Source organism: Diabrotica undecimpunctata, chromosome 1 (assembly GCF_040954645.1).
Source record: "Diabrotica undecimpunctata isolate CICGRU chromosome 1, icDiaUnde3, whole genome shotgun sequence".
NCBI classification, from domain to species: domain Eukaryota; kingdom Metazoa; phylum Arthropoda; class Insecta; order Coleoptera; family Chrysomelidae; genus Diabrotica; species Diabrotica undecimpunctata.
Genome location: NC_092803.1, coordinates 7,422,242 through 7,443,577, shown reverse-complemented (window position 1 = coordinate 7,443,577; position 21,336 = coordinate 7,422,242). Strand labels below are relative to the sequence as shown.

The following is a 21,336-nucleotide window of genomic DNA, read 5'->3' as shown; positions in this document are numbered from 1 at the left end:
TAATTTTGTTTGCAGTGTGTACTTAATTCATTTGTACTTTTGTAGAATTGAGAGGGGGTGTTGCTGTACAATTCAGTACTATAATTATTATATGTATACACGTTTTGTTTTTATTCATCATTATCATCAGTAGCTCGACAACCCTTTCTGGGACCTGACTTGTTTTAGGTTTGTCCGCCATTCTGTTATGTTTCTTGCTTTGTTTTTCCAGTTGGTAATCTTAAGTGTTTTCAAATCTTGTTCCACTTGTTCCATGTATCTAAGTTTGGGTCTTCCCTTTGACCTTCTCCCTACTGGTGTTTGCCTCATTATATGTTTTGGTGTTTCAATCTCCAATATCTGTTTAACATGGCCCGTCTAGCGCAGAAGTCCGATCTTTATGGATGTTATGACCTCGGGTTCATTGTATGATGTGTATAGTTCAAAATTATATCTTCTGCGTCATATGTCATTTTCTTTTCATTTTTATTAATGTCTGCTTAATAAGCTTACTTGTCACTTGTCACTGGTCTCTGTATACCTTACACTTGTACTTGTAAAACAATAAAACTAATTTCTTTTCTAATTAAATATAATAATAGTGTTATTATTATTAACCTGCGGAAACAGGTTACAACATAGATTTCGAAAAATCAAAAACCATTGCTCCTATCCACTCCTTAAAATCTAGAATTATTCGTAAACCGTTGAAATTGAAAAACGCCCTAACCGCTTAAACACGAGCGATGACCGTTGCTTTAGCTACCCTCCGCTCTAACTAATCCCGCTCAGACCGTTTCCGGGCATATCGTTTCTACGTGTACTGAGTTTCGTGACTCTACATTGAGGAGTAAGCAGATTAAGACCTCAGTTCCTTTAGACGGTTTTTGTATTTTTGGAAATTTTTTCTAACATTTTTTAGAGTTTGATATTTATAAGGTTGCCAGATTTACAGTTTTTCTGATATCAATAGTTACTTTGGTTTTTCAATACAACACCCTATATATTTTATCTTAATTAAAATCTACACTTCAATACCACTTCAACCGTATACAATAATTTCGATTTTATGTAGTAAGGAACATCTAGGAAGATAAAACAAAAGCCTAGAAACGCTTAGAACTGGAACTTTTAGATGAAAGCATAAGTTAGAAATGTGGATCGTTAATGTATATTCGAGTGACTGAATCCTATTTCGGTACAGATAAGTGAGTAGTTGGTATTTAAAAACAGAATAAAAGTTATGCACATACACCATGTACATAGTCTCATAGGGCTAGAATCTGAGCATAACATAATTTGTAACCTAAAATGACGCTGTCACGATATGTACATTAACCCTTATCCCAATAACACTCCTCCATCGAGTCACGTATCGAGCGCAAAAACCGTTCAAAAATAACACGAACATGCTCCATATTCCCGAGGACGTGTGTAAGATGCAATGTTTGGCATATCGAAATATGCAGGAATATGTTCGGAATAAACTTGATTTTTATTGGAACGAAAATTTACTTGTATTATTTGTGAAAGGTATTTTTGGGAATATGCGAAATAAAATTGAGAGATTGTATGTTATGTTGATAAATATTTTAGAGAAGGAAGCCTTCTAAAGTACGGTTCATTGGTTTTATGTAGGTGAAACGTTAAATTTTGAGAGATATGAAGTTTTGACGCAAACGGGCGAATAAAACAGATATTTTATTTATATTTCCAGGAACAGTAAATATAAAAATCGCTAAGAAAACGAATTTATGTTCTTCGAGATAACTGGTTCAACTTTTGAATTACACATCAAATATTTAATATTTTATATCCTATTTCGAATTTATTTTTTATATGGAGATTTCGACGGAAGAACGACTGAGTACGTAAATAAGAAGTTTTATGTCTTGAAATCAGAAAATCTGATTTGAACTGGAATGGGAAATTTGTAAAATATTTAATCTGAATTATATTTTAAGTGATACGTAAAAAGTTGTCCTTTTTCAACGAGTTGATAATGGTAGTCATTACCCAAGTAGGGTGAGGGGGGCAAGTTGTTACACGGGCAAGTTGTTACACAATTATTTTAAAACGCAGCAAGTATCATGAGTTGCCGATATTTTATGGAAAGTTGGGTCAACCGACCCGTCATCTGTGAACGGATATTGATACTCAAGTCAGACATCCATCATAGTGTTATTGCTTAGAATGTGGTTTCGGGTCTAAAACTGTACCGTTGTCAGGTGGCTTTTGTTTTTATTTGTGAGAAATTGGTAAGTAGTATAAATATGTGTATTATATAGTTTTGAAGCGTATATATTTCTCGTTATTGGCATGCTATTGTTAGTAATTGATTCTCAATATTTACCAAAAAACGTTGACTTAACCTCATTTCGTACACGTGGGGCCAGTTGTTACAATAATCTGGGGCCAGGTTGTTACTGTAACAACTTGCCCCGAACACGTTAATGTAAGAATATATCGAAATACCTACAATGGTTACAATATGGTTACCATAATTTATGATTTCACTAAAAATCCAATATTATGATCAGACATATTTTGTAGATAGTAATTTGTTTGTAATGAATAGCATACCTACCTACATTTATTTTCGCAAAGCATGTTAGAAACACAGATTAGGTTTTATTAAATTTTTCTATCATGAAATTGTTTTGGTTGTTTTCAGATAGCTTAACATGGTGCGAACGTATACCAAGAAAACCACAAGGGGTATTATTCCAACCGAACAATTTGAAAGGGCGGCGCAATCGGTTTTACAAGAACACTTGTCAATTAGGGATGCTGCTACTCGCTATGGAGTTAATTTTATGACATTTCACCGCTATATGAAAAGAAAATCAAACTTAGGTGCTGAAAACAGTAACAAGAACTTAGTCGGCTACGCTACGGCCAGAAAAATATTTAACAATGCTGAAGAAGAGGAACTTGCCGAATATACTGAGCATTCTGCTAAAATTTATTACGGTCTTACAACTTCTGATTTGCGAAAATTTGCATTTCAATATGCAACAGCCAACCAAATATCTGTTCCGGAAAATTGGAAGGTTAATGAAATAGCTTCCAGAGACTGGCTATATGGATTTTTGAAGAGGCATCGAACTTTATCAGTCCGGACACCTGAAGCTACTAGTATGGGTCGAGCTACCGCGTTTAATCGTCATAATGTGTCACAGTTTTTTAACAACCTCGGCGAAGTTTATGATAAATATAAATTTGAGCTCCAAGAAGTGTACAATATGGACGAAACTAGACTTACAACTGTCCAAAGGCCTACAAAAATCATTGCAAAAAGGGGAACTAAGCAGGTAGGTGCTATCACATCTGGAGAAAGAGGTCAACTTGTTACCTTGGCATTAGCTGTCAACGCAACTGGAAACTTTGTACCTCCATTTTTATTATTTCCGAGAAAGAAATTCAAAGATGTTATGGTAGCCAATGGACCTTCTGGTTATGTAGGTGCGTCTCATTCCTCTGGATGGATGACATGTGATAACTTTTTGTTGTTTATGAAACATTTCGTCCAGTTTGTACGATGTAGCAAAGAGAAACCCGTTTTGATGGTATTAGATAATCACGAGTCTCATTTGTCTATTCCGGTGTTGAATTTTTGCAAAGAAAATGAAGTGGTTCTTTTAAGTTTCCCGCCACATACATTACACAAGTTGCAGCCGCTTGATAGGACGGTATTTGGCCCACTTAAAAGATATTTTAATAGTGCTGCAGATGTATGGTTAAGATCTAATCCCGGTAAAGTAATGAACATTTACGATATACCTATCGTTCTTAAAGATTCATTTCCTTTTGCTGTTACACCTCTCAATATACAAAAAGGATTTAGTGTGACAGGAATTTGGCCATACTACAGAGAAATTTTTCAAGATGATGAATTCTTGCCTGCAGAGGTAACAAATAGGCCAATAACAGAAAATATAAACGCAACAGTAGTCATAGATCCGGCACCTATTGGCACCGAAACACATAGAACTCCTTCCCAACAGCAACCTTCTACAAGCACAGATTTTAACTTGGCGATAAATGAACCTGTCGATTCACCTACTCATATAACGCCCCAGGAGTTGAAGCCTTATCCAAAAGCAATGCCAAGGAAATCCAAAGGGGGTCGGAAGAAAAGAACTTCCGCTGTTTTGACTGATACTCCCATTAAATCAGCTTTGGAGGAGGAAGAAAAGGCAAGACAAAGAAAAAAAATGTGGGGGCAACCAAAAGAAACATATCAGGTGAATCAAGAAACAAGGTAAAAACTACTGTTAAAAAATGTAAGAAACGGACCGTCATTACCAAAAACACCTTCAAAAAATCAGATTCTGAAAGCTCGGAAGAGGATGAGGAATCGACGTGTCTGGTATGTTTAGCTCCATTTTCGAAGTCCAAAAACGAAGAATGGATTCGGTGCATTGTGTGTCAAAAGTGGGCACATATTGCTTGTGGAAAAGACGATGATTTTTATATTTGTATTCACTGCTCGTCCGATAGTGAATAGTTTAACATTCTTGTAAACAAGTTTGTTCAGATTTTCATTTTTTATTTTATTTCATTTTGTGTTATGTTTATAATATTTTTTGTAGCTAAGCAATCCCATCCCATCTTACCCCATGGACTGTAACAATTTGCCTCATAGTGGGGTATGTTGTTACAATTTACAAGTTGAGTTAAATTGATAATACCAAAATGTTAAATATGATTTTTTAAATAAATTAAAATTAACATTATTTGTGTAAATGTATCAACTACCTTAATCCGATTTTAGTTTTCATATAAAAGATCTACTATTGCCCAAATAAATAATAGAATCAATTATGTAACAACTTGCCCCCCTCTCCCCTACATACTAAACAGTTTATTATCCTCTTGGGCATTTACAATAACAACCATACCACCATACAAAGTATGACCGTTTTTTAACAAACGATGTCCAGGAAAAAAAGAATATTTGAGCCATACATTTGGGATGGTCAGAAATTTGTGGAGGTGTATATTGTGTAAAACAAGATATATCTTCTGATCACATTCTTTTGCAAAGTATATATACTTTAAAAGTTTATATGACAGTAAAAGAGGTCCACATTACAATCTTTTAAAAAGTTTTTTTTATTGGAAATAACCCGCATCAACCATAGAAGGTTATTAGCGGTGGTACAATATAGACTATAATATATTATAATGATTAATATAAAATATAAACTATAAAGTTTTTACAAAGTTGATTATAATTAAGAATTTTTCTTGAAGTATCACTTATGTTTGAATATACAATTTCGTTTTTTTAGAAACCTAATGAATTTGTCACAATCCGCACTGTCTAAAGCGCACTTTATATCACTTGGTAGTCCAGTAGCTTGTCTTTCCATTTGATATAATGGACAGTCTATAACAATGTGGCCTACAGTTATATTGGTGTGACAGGCGTAGCATATCCTAGGAGGTTCCTTCCTTAGTAGGTGTTCGTGCTTTAGTCTGGTATGTTCTATTCGGATACGATGTAGTGCTACCTGGTCCATTCGCTTTACTAAATCTGGTGTTTTCGCTGATATATCTGGTTTTGCTTGCCGCAGTTTATTATTTGGTAAGATTTGCCAAGATTTTCGTAACCATAAGTTTTTTGTGTACTCATTGATGCATTTTTTCATATCTGAGTGAGGAATTGGATGAGTTCTATCATCGGATTTCTCTATTTTACAAGCTTCTTTGGCCATTTGATCAGCTATCTCATTTCCTGGTTTCCCCACATGAGATGGTATCCACACAATATGTAGTTGTTTATGATTATTTTGTAGAGTCACAAGATCTTTTTTAATCTGTTCTAAAATCGGATGATTCGGATATATTTTCTGAATTCCCTGGATTTCACTTAAGGAATCTGTGAATATTACTGTCATGTCTTCAGGTCGATTAAGAGTTTGTTGCACTGTCTTGGATAACGCAAAAAGTTCAGCAGAATATTGAGTATTCCTTAGGTAGTGAAAACTTGAGCACAGAATCCTCTGTGACAATGGCGGATCCTACTGTTTCCAATTCGGGTATTTTTGATGCATCGGTATAAACTAGTTGACAGGATAAATATTTATTTTTAATATTGTAGAAGTATTGGAGAAAAAGAGATTAAGGGGTATTGTTCTTAGTATAAGTTGACAGATCTGTGTTACAATATGGAATTTGTATAGTCCAAGGGGGAGCATAATCAATATTGGTATGCATAATATCCGGAAATGTGAAGTTGCTAATTCTTTTGCTAAATGATGGTCGAAGATTAGGATTTTGATTGTAATTAGAATAGTAATGTGTAGAGAAAGCATAGGGGTAGGTCGGGTTGTATGGATTAGTTAATAGCCTGCTTGCATATTATAAACTGAGACGTAATCTTCTAATAGAAAGTGGAGATTCATTTGCTTCGACATTCAACTGGACTGGTTCTGTTGTAGCACTGCGTACTACAATGATATATTCAAGGCCAGAATCGCTCGTTGTCGAAGAGTGTTGGCGGGGTTTTTTACAACATAGAAACTATATCGTATCTTAAATCCAAGCATAATTAGATAATATGAAATTATAATTTATTATTGGACGCCACCCCTGGTTTATCCTCGAAGGGGACGAGCAAAAAATTAAGATTTATCGAAGGTTTACAAGAAAACTATACTTTATTATCTCTTAGTAATGAACAAAAAGAAAACATTAAAAGTTATGTCATCGCAAAAGGATACCAAAATACCATTTCATGTTGACATTACCATAAACAAAAAAGCTTTGTATCGTATTAAATTAAGAATTAGTTATAAAGTAAATGAATATAATATATGTATATTAATCCCAAATTTCGAAATTTGTTTACATTGAAAATAATATACTTAGTTATTTATCAACTAGGAATAATACAGAAAATAAACCTTTAAATAAAATTAAAACACTTTACTATATTTTCATTCTTTGAGTTCATAATTATTTCTCGTTTTCTTGATAGAAGATATAATAAAAATTGGTACAACCTGAATCTGCTCTGTTTCTTTTCTTATTTAATCAATCAACCAAATGAAACCATTGATTCGGCTCCATCCTATATCAATCCACCACCATCCTAGATAAGAGGGGTTAGTTATTCCATAAAAAGATACCACTACTGGGCCAGGATCTGGAATAACTCCATACCAGTATTATCTCGAGACATGTATTAGAAATATATCAGCATTATAGCCTCTCCAATAAGGGTCTAAAAATAAATATCTATCTGAAATATGGACAAGAAAAGGACTTCTTAGCTCACCTCTAAATGAGACCCACGGCGGAAACACGTCTTAACGGTTGGGCGTTCTTAAGAGAAAAGAGGGAGACGCTATTCTTGCGCTATCTGAATTTGGGCGTGAGTGACAAGTTGATGAATGGGCTCATCTACCTAATATATTTGGGAATTACAGAAGAATCCTTGAGTCGGCTACAGGTACTTGACAGATAGATGAGGTTAGTAGTTTTATTAAAAAAATAATCGAAATTTATAATGATTTTCTTTTAAATCTTTTGAAACGGTTACACTATAGGCTCCTAGAGCTAGTCTTAGTGCGGTATTTTGTACAATATCTAATTTTTTTAATGTTGAGTACTTAGCTGAATTATATACAATTGATCCATACAAGTTTTTTTAGAAGAATTCAAGTGGTTCAAAATTCGTGTCTTCGTCTGATCTGTGGTGTAAGAAGACACCAGCCTATTTCTCACAAATTAAAACATGTTAAATGGTTGAACATGGAAAAGAGAAGATTTCTACATGCTGCTTATCTTTTCCACAAAATTATCAAAAACTCTCTACCAGCATATCTTTTTAAAAAAATTATATACAGAACTGACATACATAATGTTAATACAAGATATAAAAATACAATTACAGCTCCGCCACATCGTACAGAACAATTCAAAAATTCATTTACATATCAAATATCAAAAGTATATAATGGATTAGCTAAAGAATTAAAATTAAAATCGATTAAATCTTTTAAGAAATCTCTTAAATCTAAATTGCTAAGTGAGTAACACATGTGCAACTATTTGATGACCTGTTATAAAGTATGTATAAACTATGTGATAGTTTTTGTACAATATTTAAATGTTAAATGTTTCTATTGGTTATGGTTTTTAATTGATTGTTACATAACATGCAAAAAAATATATTATATATTTTTTTTCTCTCTTGCTTAAGATAAAAAGCAGAGGTACTGATTTCTTGAAATCAGCACCAACTGATCTTCGGCATTTTTTCTTTCTTATTGTATTTTATGCATATAAAAATTATATATTCTGTGTATTGTATGAATTTGAAGGAAAAATAAAGACCTTTATTATTATTATTATTGTTATTATCCATAATCTAATTTACTGCAGATTAAAGATTTGTAAATATTTAGTAGCTGTGTTGTGTCTGCGCCCCAGTTATGATTTGCTAGTACTTTAAGAATATTTATATTCTGTAAACATGATTTTTCAAGTAATTGGATGCGTTTGTTCCAAGTAAGTTTTGAATAAAAAATAATACCCAGAAATCTAAGTTCCTCAACGTTTTCTAAAACTTGATCATACAGTGTTAATTTTGAAAGATTTGCAACAATTTGATGTTTTCGAGAAAAGCACTTTGGTTTTAACCGTAGAAAATTTCAGTCCTGTTGTGTTATACCATTCTTGTAAGGAATTAATAGAAAGTTGAATAATGTTTGATGCCATATTAAGATTCTTATGAGAAATATAGATTACAAGGTCATCAGCATATAGGATTGCTTTAACAGGGTTTCGGATACAATTCTCGATATCATTAATTGCAACTAAAAAGAGTGTTGCGCTTAGTGTAGATCCTTAAGGTATGCCATTGTCTTGTGTATAGTATTCTGAAAATTCCTGATTTGATTTAACTCGGAAATTTCTGTCATCTAGAAAATTTTTGACGAATACTAGAAAATTTCCAACCAATCCCCAATGCTGCAATTTTACAATAACGTCATATTTCCATATAGCATCATAAGCTCTAATTATATCAAAGAAGACAGCTATAACATGTCGATTAGTTGCAAATGCCTCATTAACTGCCGATTCTAGCGACACTAAATTGTGAGTTGTGCTTGTCAGTGGTCACTATCGTAGGTATGAGTTAACACTTCCCAGTTTATACTTTCACATATAGTCAGATCAATAGCAGAATGATTGCCGGTAACAGAGTTAAACCGAGTTTTTTCTCCTGTATTTAATAGTACAAAATCTATTTCATTAAGAAATTTTTCTATTTGTTCTCCTCTTTTGTCTGTGAAATAACATCCCCAGAAAATGTTGTGAGAGTTAGTCATCTAGAATAAGTCTAGGTTTTGGAATTTGCTCCATTAAATGTTCCAGGTCTTTTGCGACAAAGTCCATATCTGATGGGATATAAACATTGCATACAAATAGCTGAGTTGGACGTTGAACTTTAATTGCTACGGCTTCTAAAGCAGAGTGTAAAGAAATCTCTTCTGATTCTAGATTAGAATTAACATATTTTGATACCCCACCGCTTGCTTTGTTGGCGTAGTTTCTGATTTTGTGATATGAATCAAAGTATTTTAAGTTGTATTTTTTGTTGTTTTTAAAGTTTGTTTCCTGTAGAGCTATAATTTATGCGTTTATATATTTTATTAAGAGTTGAAGCGTTTCGATGTGTGTAAATAATCCTTGTATATTCCACTGAATAATATCCATTTATTATTATTATTTTTTTAATTGGTGCTTTTTTTGAGAAACATCTGTAACTTCGGAGTTGTCATCTTTTTCAATTTGTTCTATATTTAACTGACGACGTATTTTCCTTTTTATTCGTGTAATTCTAGATTTAATGCGTCTGTCTACGAGTTTGGGATAGATTTCTGTTAGTATTGTTAATAGTCCTGATATATTTTTCGTGTATTCTAGTGCTATATTTAATGGATTGGGGGAACCATGTGCATCTGCCAGAAAGCTGACTATCTCTATATAGTTTAATTCGAACCGAGTTGAAGCTTCATCAATAAATTCCTTTGCGAGTTGGATAAGTGATTCTGTAGAAACTATTTCTGTAGATTTTGTATCAGATTTAGTGGCTTTTAACTTTTTTGTTGATATTGCTTTTGGTTTTATAAAATCCATTTCTGTGTTTTCTGCCGTTGGTGTACCAAGTGGTGTCGATATTTTAGAATGAAAATGTTTCTGTATGTAGTTTTTGGTAGTCCATTACGTGACAAGTGTTTTCCGTTTGATTCTGAACAGAGTGATTTTTGCTTTCAGCTATCGCATTGGAGAAAGGAATAGATTTTTGATTGGTTTGGGATGTAAGTATGGATGTATTTGACTGAATCGCTATATTGGTACATGTTAAAGCTATATGACCAGATTGATGGAACAGATAGCAGGTTAGTCCATCAGAAAGAAAGATTCGGTAAGATGTATTATCCAAGTCAACGAGAATTGATTTAGGAATGACAAGATTGTCGAAAGGTGTATAGTAAACCTGTCTACGGAAGCTTAGGACATGACTATATTGAGGGTCTTGGATTCCCGCTCTTAAGAAAGACCTAGGTGACAGTAGATGTAAGCCCTTCTCAGCAAGATATTTCTCGATGATGTGATGAGGATGAGCACAAACATTGGACAACAGTAACCTATTAGCAGGAGTGACTAATCTTTTCGCTCTAATGACATTATCTCCTAGTTCTATTCCTCCGTGATCTGTTAAAAAGGTGTCAACAACTTATTTGCTGGAGAGGTAGATGCAGATTCTGCTATTAGAAATTCTTGATAAAAAGAGTACATTTTTGGGCTGTACGAGTGATCCTACTGCTGTAACGTAGTCTTCTAGTTTTAGTGTGGCTACTGCTGGAGTAATGTTCCTTGGAAGGAAATGTAGGTGCTTTCTGTTGAGTAATTGTAGAGTAAGATGGTGTTTGTTGATCGGGTAACATTGCAGGACCCCTGTAGTCAGAAGTATTTTCTTGTTACATTTCATTATATTGTAATTGGGTCGATACGACTCTGTGTTAATTATAAAGTCTTTAACTTATCAAAGGTAAGCCAAAAAACAAGTTATTGTTAAACACTTTTTAATTTACAAAACTGTATGACTGGATTGAGATTCGTAATTATGTGAGATTTTGGTGAAATTGTATATGTAACAATAAAACACTGAAAACTTTGTTTTCAAAACTTCCACAAAATTTATTTTAAATTCTTATCACTACAGCTGTTTCGGCTGATTGCCTTTCTCAAGTGATCTGTTTTTGGCATGGGTTTACACTTTATAGTCTCTAATGAAATAGGTTGAGGAGGGGAGAACTGTTTGTCTTAAGTTGGTCATTCAGAATTATATCTGTGTTTTTTAATTTGTTGATTTCCATAGATTCTAACAAAGATAGCTTAAGGCCTTTATTTTGAATGTGTAGAATTTTAAATTCGTCATTAAAAGAATGATTATGATCTAGAAGGTGAAGTGCGTATGTAGAATCTGTTTTTCTATTATTGAAAGCCCTTTTATGTTCTGCTATTCGTTTATTAAAATTTCTACCTGTTTGACCAATGTAAGTTTTTGGGCAGTCGCCACATTTAAGTTTGTACACTGTATATATTTTGATAAAAGTACTTACAGATAATCAAAACACCACTAATAACTAACCTATTGATTATGTTTCTTATAATTAATTTAAAGATTTACTATAGGAAAACGATGAAAAACTTCGAGATCAAGTTTTAGATGTACCTAATCAACTAAGTTCGGGAACGCACTCCTTTTAAAAAGTTAAAAAAGAACTTTTTGGTACTTTAGAATAAGGTATCGATCGTCTAATTCTACAGGACTAACAAAATTGTTTGTTGTTTTCTTAAAATTGTTTAAAATTTTAATTGAATATTTTTTAGTGCGTGAATTTTTCGCTGGAAGGATAAAGTATTTCTCCAATAAACCCGTATGATTGTCATAATAAGATTTCCCTTGTCATTCGTTCATTTTTCAGGATATAAACTTCATCCCCGACATATCTACTGCTGCTGCATAAATATGCAGAAACACAATCTATATACGACTCAGAAGTAAGAGATATTTTCACTTACACGCGATTTCCATCTTTGACGGCCGTGTTTGGAGTAAAAATAACCGAATGGAGGGATAAAAAGTCCGAAAGAATAACATCTTCGTGGAAGTTATCCTACGGAAGAGCCGCATTAGCATAGCCACTCAAGAATTGTATTTCTTGAGGTTTTGCATTTTTTCGCAACAACTAATCGCTAATTTGAATTGCAATCCTCTAAATCTTTCAAAATTGATACATGGTCTATAAGGTGGAGGTTTTTTTTGTTGCTTGTATATTTTTGTTAAGGAAAGTGGATCAGTGGTGGGACAGAAAAAAAGTGAACTTGTGTTTTTAACTTTACGACTAGTTTTTTAACTTTTTTCTGATCCTGCTTATTGTTTTTCGTGTAAGATACGTCACGGGGTTGTATACACAATTCAAAGATCTTCCAAATTAGTAGTCAAGAGAAGGAGGATATTTATTGTTACCTACTATATTTAATGGAACATTTACATATTTACATTAAATATATATAGTAGATGACACTGAAATACCACAAGCAAATAGTTTCAAAACTAATATTGGATTAAACCACCAATTTCTAATCCAGAAATCGTTTTCAAAAATTTTTTAAATAAAAATTATGAATGAACTTACCTTGCAAATGTTTTTAGTTGGCGTTGAATGGTAATACCCATCTATAGTAGTCCACATAAAAAAACCTATACAAACTTGTAAGCACTCTTCGATTCAATCAAATGTAAAAAACACAAAATCTTTGATGATCTGAAAGTCGTTGCTGTTCTCCTAGGAATGTACCTATGGCACACAAACACTGATTTTTTCTTCTATTGAACAGCAGATATAGGAAACATATTATATGAAAGCATACAAGTCTGCAGTAAACCTTAACCCCTAACGATAAGAATATTGCTGCTGAGCCTCTCGTAGATCCAAAAGATGTTTTACTTTCATATTAAGCTGTGTTTCATGAAAAATGTAATCAAAAGACTAGACTAGTCTCGCTTTCTTTGGTATTGAGTAGAGTGTGCTGATGTTGTGGTTTGTTATATTTTGGAAATCCTATTTAGGAAACTTCTTGGGCATCTTCAGGACGTGTTTCTGGGTGTCGGTGGCGGCATTAGTTTCATTGTTTATTGAATTCCTGGTAGTACCGTTTGGGTGGTGGTGATGATTTGATGTCCTGCGAAGGAGCGTATCTTCAGAGGAGAAAGAGCTTGGAGATTTTTTTATGGTTGACTCTAATTGTTCGTATTGGAGGCAGCTGTGACTGTTACCTTCCCATGGGTAGGTATAATTCTAATTCTCTCTGTCCGTGAGCGAAGATCGAAGTGAGCTGTTTATCTATGTACGGTAAAAAAGAGGTGTTAGCTCCAGAGTATCGCTGTGTTTGCCAGAGAGTTTGTTGCTGGCACATATCAGCAGTTCTTTGGGAGTTTCTTTTTATGGTGTCTAACAAATATATTGCCGTAATATAAGCAGGGAGTTTTTGGGATGTTTTAGACTCGGGTGTTTTATCCTCTGATGGTTTGTAGTATCTAACTACTGCTTAGGAAGGAAACCCTTTCAAGTATAGTAGGAATGTTCGATAGTTAATGGAATAGGTTTATCAGAGCGTAGATGTTTGCTTTATACTTAATCAAGGGCCGTATATATGTATAAATGTTTTAGCTTGCGTCCGTCCGAATTTTCCACATAGAGCGTAAAATTAGCCGACTTTTTTCTAACTTTGTTATGAGTTGCGATCAAATCTTGTTTCCGGTTTAGTATTTTAATGAACATCACTCCTAGGTAGTCGCTCTGATCGCTAAATTTGGAGTCGGCCACACATAGCCTCAGGTCCATTCTTTTTTGTGCACACTGTGTGCGGTATCCGCTAGTGTTGGGATGTCGAGAGAGCATGAGGTGTGTTTTGTTTGGGTTAGGCTCTTGATATAATTAGGAAAGTCACTGCTATATATTGCCCAAAGTAGGAACGCCAGAATGGAACCTTGAGACATTCCAGCCGTAGGAGTGAAGGGTGTTAATAGTTGATTTCTGATCTTTAACGTGATGTCTCTATATTCTGAGATATATGAGTAGATAAGATTGACAAATGGAATAGACCGGCCAATATTGAGTAGTTCTCAAGAGAAAATTTTTAAGTGATATGGGTTACGATTTCAGTCAACGCCGGTTCTAGTGGAGTCACCTTCTCTTAAGCCGATTTGAAATGAAGGGATGGTGTTATTTTCTATGATAGGTAAAGTCCATTCCTTGAGAATGCAGAGCACATTTTATGTCACTGTGACAACCTCACAAATGTACGATTCCTTGCATTGGGCGAAGAAAAAGCAACCGGCAAAGAGCTACATGGAAGGTTTAGTCCCAAAGTTATAAGACCTTTTTAAAATGGCCAAGCTATAGAATGTAATTAAGAGTGAGGACCACAGTAGATCTGAAAAGGTCACAGGCCAAAAGCTTGAGCTATCTTGCTTGAGTATTTTCTCGAATACTTTTTGCCAAAATAGTTAGAAGAGAATTTCTTCTTCTTCTTCTTCTTATTCCATTTTTTTTTCTATTTTGTGTTCATTCATTTATACACTGTACGTTACATTTTCTTCTAACGTCTTCACTTCTCTTTCGATCTCTCAGCGTATTTCCTATAATTCTTCTCAGTGCTCTAATCTCTGCCGTTTCCAGTAGCCTTTGCGTTGTGGCTGTGTCGGGGTCGGGTCTTGTTTCTGAGGCATATGTCATTTTTGGTCTTACACTTCTTCTTCTACGGCACTACAGCCCAAAATGAGCCTTGGCCTCCTTTATTTTTTGCCTCCACCCTTGCTTGTCTGTGGCTGATCTTCTCCATACACGGACTCCTAAAAGGGCTTGTGCGTCGCTGTTTACTGTGTCTTCCCAGCGCTTTCTTGGCTTTCCAATCGGTCTCTTTCCCTGCATTCTAGCATTCAGTGCTCTTTTTGGTAGCCTATCCTCTCCCATTCTTATCACATATCCGGCCCATTGCAATCTTTGTATTATAATGAAGTCTGATAGTGGTGCTTCCTTATAAAGTTAATAAAACTCCTTGTTGTATCGACTTCTAAAGATTCCGTTTTCCATCACAAGTCCTAGTATTCTCCTCAGTACTTTCCTTTTGAATGTGTCGAGTTTGCTTTTGGATGTTTCTTTCAGGACCCATGCTTCACTGCCATAGCATGCTATTGGTCGAATTAAGGTTTTATAGATTCTCATCTTTGTATTTCGGTGGACATTTTTAAACTGAAATATACGGGAGAGGGCAAAATAAGCTATGTTTGCCTGCGTTATTCTCTTCCGTATTTCTCCATCTTCTGATCCATCGGCATATATTTCTACTCTCAGGTATCTAACCTTTCCAACCGTTTCAATGTCATCTTCATGTATAATGTTTTGTGGGACTATATTTCTTCTCGTCTGTATCATTATTTTTGTTTTTTCTGTGTTAATTTCCAGACCCAGTGTTTTTGTTTCCATTTTTAACTCTGCGTATGTTTCCTGTGCTCCTGTTGATGTTCTACTTATAATATTAATATCATCGGCATAAGCGGCCAGTTAAACCGTTCGGTTGGTCAGTAGGTTTCCTCGTCCATTGGTCTTACACTGGCTTTATAAATTCTTGACATCATCTCAGTGTTAATGTGTTTGTTTCGCCATATAGTGTTAGTAAGGCATCCTGCCAGTCTGTTTGCTTTTTGTACTTGATCTCTCACTTATTTATCCAGGTCTCCATAGCTAGACAGTGTAATTCCCAGGTATTTTATTTCCATTACTTGTTCAATACTGATGCCATCAATTTCTATTTTACATCTGGTTGGTTCTTTGCTGACTACTATTGTTTTAGTTTTCTGAGATGAGATTGTCATATTAAATTCTTTTGTTCTTATGTTAAATCTGTGGACCAGTCTTTGCAGACTATCTTCATCTTGGGCTATCAATATTGCGTCATCTGCGTAACAGAGTATTTTTTTCTTTGTTTTCCATTCTGTATCCTCTTATTCCTCTTCCTTTGTTAACGCTTTTGATGAATTCATCCATGATCAAATTGAAGAGCATGGGGCTCAATGAATTTCCTTGTCTTATTCCGCTGCCTATTTCTATAGTTCTGTAAGTTGTCCATCTACTCTGACTTCCATTTTGTTGTTTTGGTAGATGTTTTTGATAGTTTTTATAATATTTAGGGGAACTTCTTTATTATACAGAAGATGGATTACATCTTTGAGTCTTATTCTGTCAAACGCTTTCTTTAGATCAGACACCTACCTTCTTTAGGTCAAAACCCTATTGCTCATCTGCTAAACTTATCCTCTGATTTATTACCACTTGTAAAATTTTAGTTGTAAGTTTTAGCGTAGTATTTATCAAGTTTATACCTCTGCAGTTTTCTGGTTGTTTTTTATCTCCTTTTTTGAATAGTAGAATTAGTTCGCTCGTTCTCCATTCTTTTCCTATCCCATACGTATCCTTTTCTATGTGCAGACTCTGCCTGCAGTTTTGTGGATCGAGTAGCTCGACAGAATTGTTGCCGGTCCCAAGCCCGGATAAAGTAGGAGGAGGTCTACAGCCAGGTTAGCACTCTAATGATAGACTTTAAAACCATACATATCATAGAAACAGGATTATGCTTCACAGGAGGAATGAGAAGAGAATTTGACCCATTATATTCACGATTGGTCCATGGTTTGCCCTTTTTAGGGAGTAAAAATGTTTTGGCCATCCTCCAACGGTTTGGATATCTAGTAGCAGAGTTTGAGTACGGCGTTGACTATTATCGTCACGTAGTATCAATTGTGAAGTTGAAGTTAGGGATATGGTATTATATTTTTAAAATATAATAACCATAATTTAAAGCTCTTGGAACATAGCCATAGTTAAAGGCACTTCAAATAGATTCTTTTAATTCAATTTATTTCTCAATATTTAAACATGACCATGAACAAAGTCATATCTATTATATATCATAGAAACTAATGTTATCGCCTAATCTGCTAAATGGTCGGTCGAGTTTTCTTGCCAACCCTTGGTAATTATAATTTTTTTTTTGTCCTTCGGCGATCTTTTTTCCTTACCAGGTAACCGGCCCATGTCATGTCATTCCAGTTTTGCCAACTGTTCTATAATGTCTTTGTCTATATTCCCATATCTTAGTTTCTTTTTATACATCTCATACATATTTCAAAGTTTTATTGGTCTTTTTATTATTATGTTAGTTCAGTTACAGATGCTTTAATTAATCTCGTAACCATATTTTATAGACATATGATTACATACAAAAAATGTATATATGAATGAAATGTACCAATTTTGCCTCTAATAAACTTTTTTTTTTGTTCTTAAGCAGTTCCGACATATCATACTGAAGTAGATACGCCACTGAGTATTGGTCCTGCTATGGCTGCATCAGCATCGAAAAGTTGCCCAAGAGAGAAAATAATACTGATGCATTTTTCAATTTCAATCAAAAAGTTTTCGTTTTAATCAGCCGACTTTCATAATTTTCAGAAGCTCTTAAAATTCACTTTGTCTTCAGTCCCCCACGTTAATAGGATTTGCCTGATAAAAGGATTATGTCCGCTTGTGTTAAGTTCACGAGACAAAAAGAAACGAAAATAATTTGCGCTGCGAAATCACTAACGTTTATGGCGATGGCGGCAAATTAAAAGATTTTTTTAATTAGAGCGACCAGATCAGAAAATGAGCGTAGGAACGGGTATAATAGTATACGTAGCTTGAAGACCATTTAGGTCCTATGGAACCTAAATGTAGAATATCGTTGCGAAACTATTTTCTTGTGTCCTGTTTTAAACTAAATATTATATGTTAGGAAATAAATCACAATAAATTATAATTAACAGAGGTACATGTATATTATTTTGACGTTTAGATTTTCAATCGGAAACTTCTTTTTAAAATAATTCATGAAAAAAAATCTTAAAAAAATGATACTGCATTTTCGTTTCACCCCGTATAACGTAAAAACGTGAAAAGATTCTATTCGCGTTTTTTCTGAAACTCAGAATCTTTTTGCGTTTCTGAGATTGATAATATAAACATTTTGGAATCTGTTTTTTTTCTTCTAAAAGTACTGGAGAGTATCAAGAACTGCCTTTATGGTCTTGATCTCAATGAAGGGAAACTCCCAATCTGCACCTCCACGCGGTAGAAGACGGTCAACACTTAAGTAGATAACAGGTGGCTGACGCAGAGGAGGACCGAGTGTTTGCCAGTATAAGCATTCAACGTTATTCTTAGGAATGACGCAAGGGCATCCTCTAGTCCTGGGGAGGAGAAATCGTCCCCGAAGGCGGATGAACGACATCCCGTCGTCAACGGCATAGGATGAGAAAGGCAAGTGGGAAACCATCGCATTGACTCCCAAGATAGTTAATATGGCAAGTCAAAATCAAAACATGGCCCCTAGTTCCCGGCAGGCGTTCAATCGTCAAGGGGTGCTAAGAATCCACGGGAGGAAACTTAAAATTGCTACATGGAATGTTAAAACTTTATCTAGAGCAGGCAAACTAGCAAATGCTGAAAACGAGATAAGACGAATGAAGTGGGACATACTTGGTATGTGCGAGGTGAGATGGAAAGGAGAAGGATATGTGGATACAGTAAATGGCAACCGTTTCTATTATGCAGGCAAAGATGATGATGCCCAGTCAGGTGTAGGAGTATTGGTAACAGCATCCATGAAACAACACACAAAAAGCTTCCTACCAGTCAGCGACAGATTAATGATTATCAAATTAAATGGACAACCATTCGACATCAATATAATACAAATATACGCACCGACAGCAGACAGCCCAGACGAAGATCTTGAGATTTTCTATTCCGATATTGAAAAGATCAAAAAACACAAAAAATCAGACATCAACATATTTATGCGAGATTGGAATGCCAAAGTAGGAGCAGAAAAAGTCGAATCGGTTATCGGCCCATATGGTTTAGAAACCAGAAACGAACGAGGCACACGCTTTGTTGAATTTAGCCAAGAGAACAACCTGGTGGTTCTTAACACATGGTCTATATACGTGGAGGTCTTCTCAAGATTGCGAAGGAAATATTGTGAGGAACCAAATCGACTACATTACAATTAACAAAAGGTTCCGTAATGGTATTCTAAATGTAAAAACGTACCCAAGCTGTGACATAAATTCAGATCACAATCCTGTAGTCGCAACTATCCGATTAAAAATTGAAAGAGTAGACAAGGCTAAACCCAGTCAGAGAATAGCATGGAGTAGTGCTGACCAAGGACAGCAACAGAAGTATGAAGACATGGTAGACACGCAGTTAGAGTCTAAGACAATAGCTCCCACTAAGGAGAAGATAATAAAAGAAAACATTGAAGACATGTGGGGGAAAATTAAAAATACTGTCTTGGAGGCAGCAGACCAAAGTATACAGAAAGAAAACCGTAAACATAGAACACCATGGATGACAATCGAAATATTACAAATTATGGAGAGGAGACGGATGGTAAAAACAAAAACCTAACAAGATACAAAGAACTAACAGGGAAATTGAGAAAAAAATAAATGTTGCTAAGAAAGAGTGGATGAAAGAAAAATGTAAAGAGGTAGAAGATTTGCAAATGAAGCATAAATATAGAGAACTACACAGAAAGGTTAAAGAAGTAGCTGGAATATGGAAACTCAAACACTTATCGATTGTAACAAACAAGAAAAACTAAATGGAATTAGACTCTGAAAAACAGAATGAAATATGGGAGCAATATCTTAAAGATTTGTTTGGTGATCAGAGAACAGAAGAGCCCCTACAAATAGATACAGATGAAAAATTAAACATCTTCACCAAAGAAGTTTTGCAATCAATAAAAGACGCAAAGAACAACAAGGCACCCGGCGAAGACCTAATAACAGCCGAACATTTTAAAAACCTAAGTGATAATGCTGTCAGTAAATTAACATACCTCTATAACATTATATATAAACATGGCACAATATCGCATGCCTGGCTAATATCCACATGTATAGCTCTTCCTAAAAAACAAAAAGCAAAGAAATGTGAAGACTATCGAACTGTATCCCTAATGAGTCATGCCGCTAAGATTTTTATGCGAATAATTTATAACCGAATTCACAATAAGTGTGAAGAATACCTGAGTCGTTCTCAATATGGTTTTAGAAAGGGTACAGGCACTAAAGAAGCAATTATGGGATTAACAATGATGGCAGAAAGGTATCTTGAGGTTCAAAAACAGCTGTATGTGTGCTTTGTCGATTATAGAAAGGCCTTCGACCGCATCAAACACGTAAAATTGATTGAGGTGCTAAAAGAAGTAGGGTTGGGAGGACACGACATAGCTTTCATAAGTAATACATACTGGAACCACACAGGATGCGTTCGAACAGAGAACGGAAACACCAAGTACATCAACATCGAACGAGGAGTGCGTCAAGGCTGCATTTTATCCCCCTATTATTTAATGTATACGCCCAACATATAATTACTGCTTCTCTTGATGATCGCCCTGAAGGTGCCAGAGCCAATGGAATCATCATTAACAATATAAGAGATGCCGATGACACCGTAGTATTAGCAGAAACAGAAGACCAACTAAAAATATTGATGAACATATTATCAGAAGAAAGTCACAGGCTTGACTTGGACATTAACTTTTCCAAAACCAAAATTCTGGTATTCCACGAAAACCCCCATGAACAAGTTACACCTAATATACAAATAAATGGTATCACCATTCAGAGTTCCCAAAACTTTATACAACTGGGCAGAGAACTAAATAGTCAACTAGACCACTCAAAAGAAATTAGAAGACGCATGGAAATAGCAAGATCTGGTTTCATGAATATGCGTAAAATGCTCTGTAACCCTAAGCTATCAGTCTCACTAAGATTGAGAACACTAAAGTGTTATGTGTGGTCTCTATTACTATACGGCTGTGAGACCTAGACATTAAAGCAGTATGACGTCAACAAATTAAATTCATTTGAAATATGGTTGTACCGCCGAATGCTAAGAATCAGCTGGACCAGCAGAACTACGAAGGAAGAAGTACTGAGAGCAATGAACACACTCCCTCATCTGGTCAATACTATCAAAATTAGAAAGATGTCATATCTAGGACACATAATGCGCCATAGGGAATTTGAGCAGCTCCAGGTAATATTAGAAGGCAAGATTGAAGGTAAAAGGGGCATAGGTCGAAAGAAAAAAATCTTGTCTACGAAACATCAGAGATTGGACCCACACAAGAGGAAATGAA

At 34.9% G+C, this 21,336-nt stretch overlaps 1 protein-coding gene across 1 annotated transcript; it reads right to left on the bottom strand.

Moving 5' to 3' along the window:
• Window positions 1-5,240: 5,240 nt before the first annotated feature.
• On the bottom strand, window positions 5,241-5,885 carry LOC140432932 (uncharacterized). The gene has a single exon (XM_072521109.1). The coding sequence runs from the start codon at window positions 5,883-5,885 to the stop codon at window positions 5,241-5,243; it is 645 nt and encodes a 214-aa protein (XP_072377210.1).
• Between the last annotated feature and the right edge of the window lie 15,451 nt (window positions 5,886-21,336).

What these genes read in the sequence shown, in the direction of transcription:
- LOC140432932 (XM_072521109.1), bottom strand. Translation starts at nt 5,885, where the DNA reads ATGACAGTAATATTCACAGATTCCTTAAGTGAAATCCAGGGAATTCAG.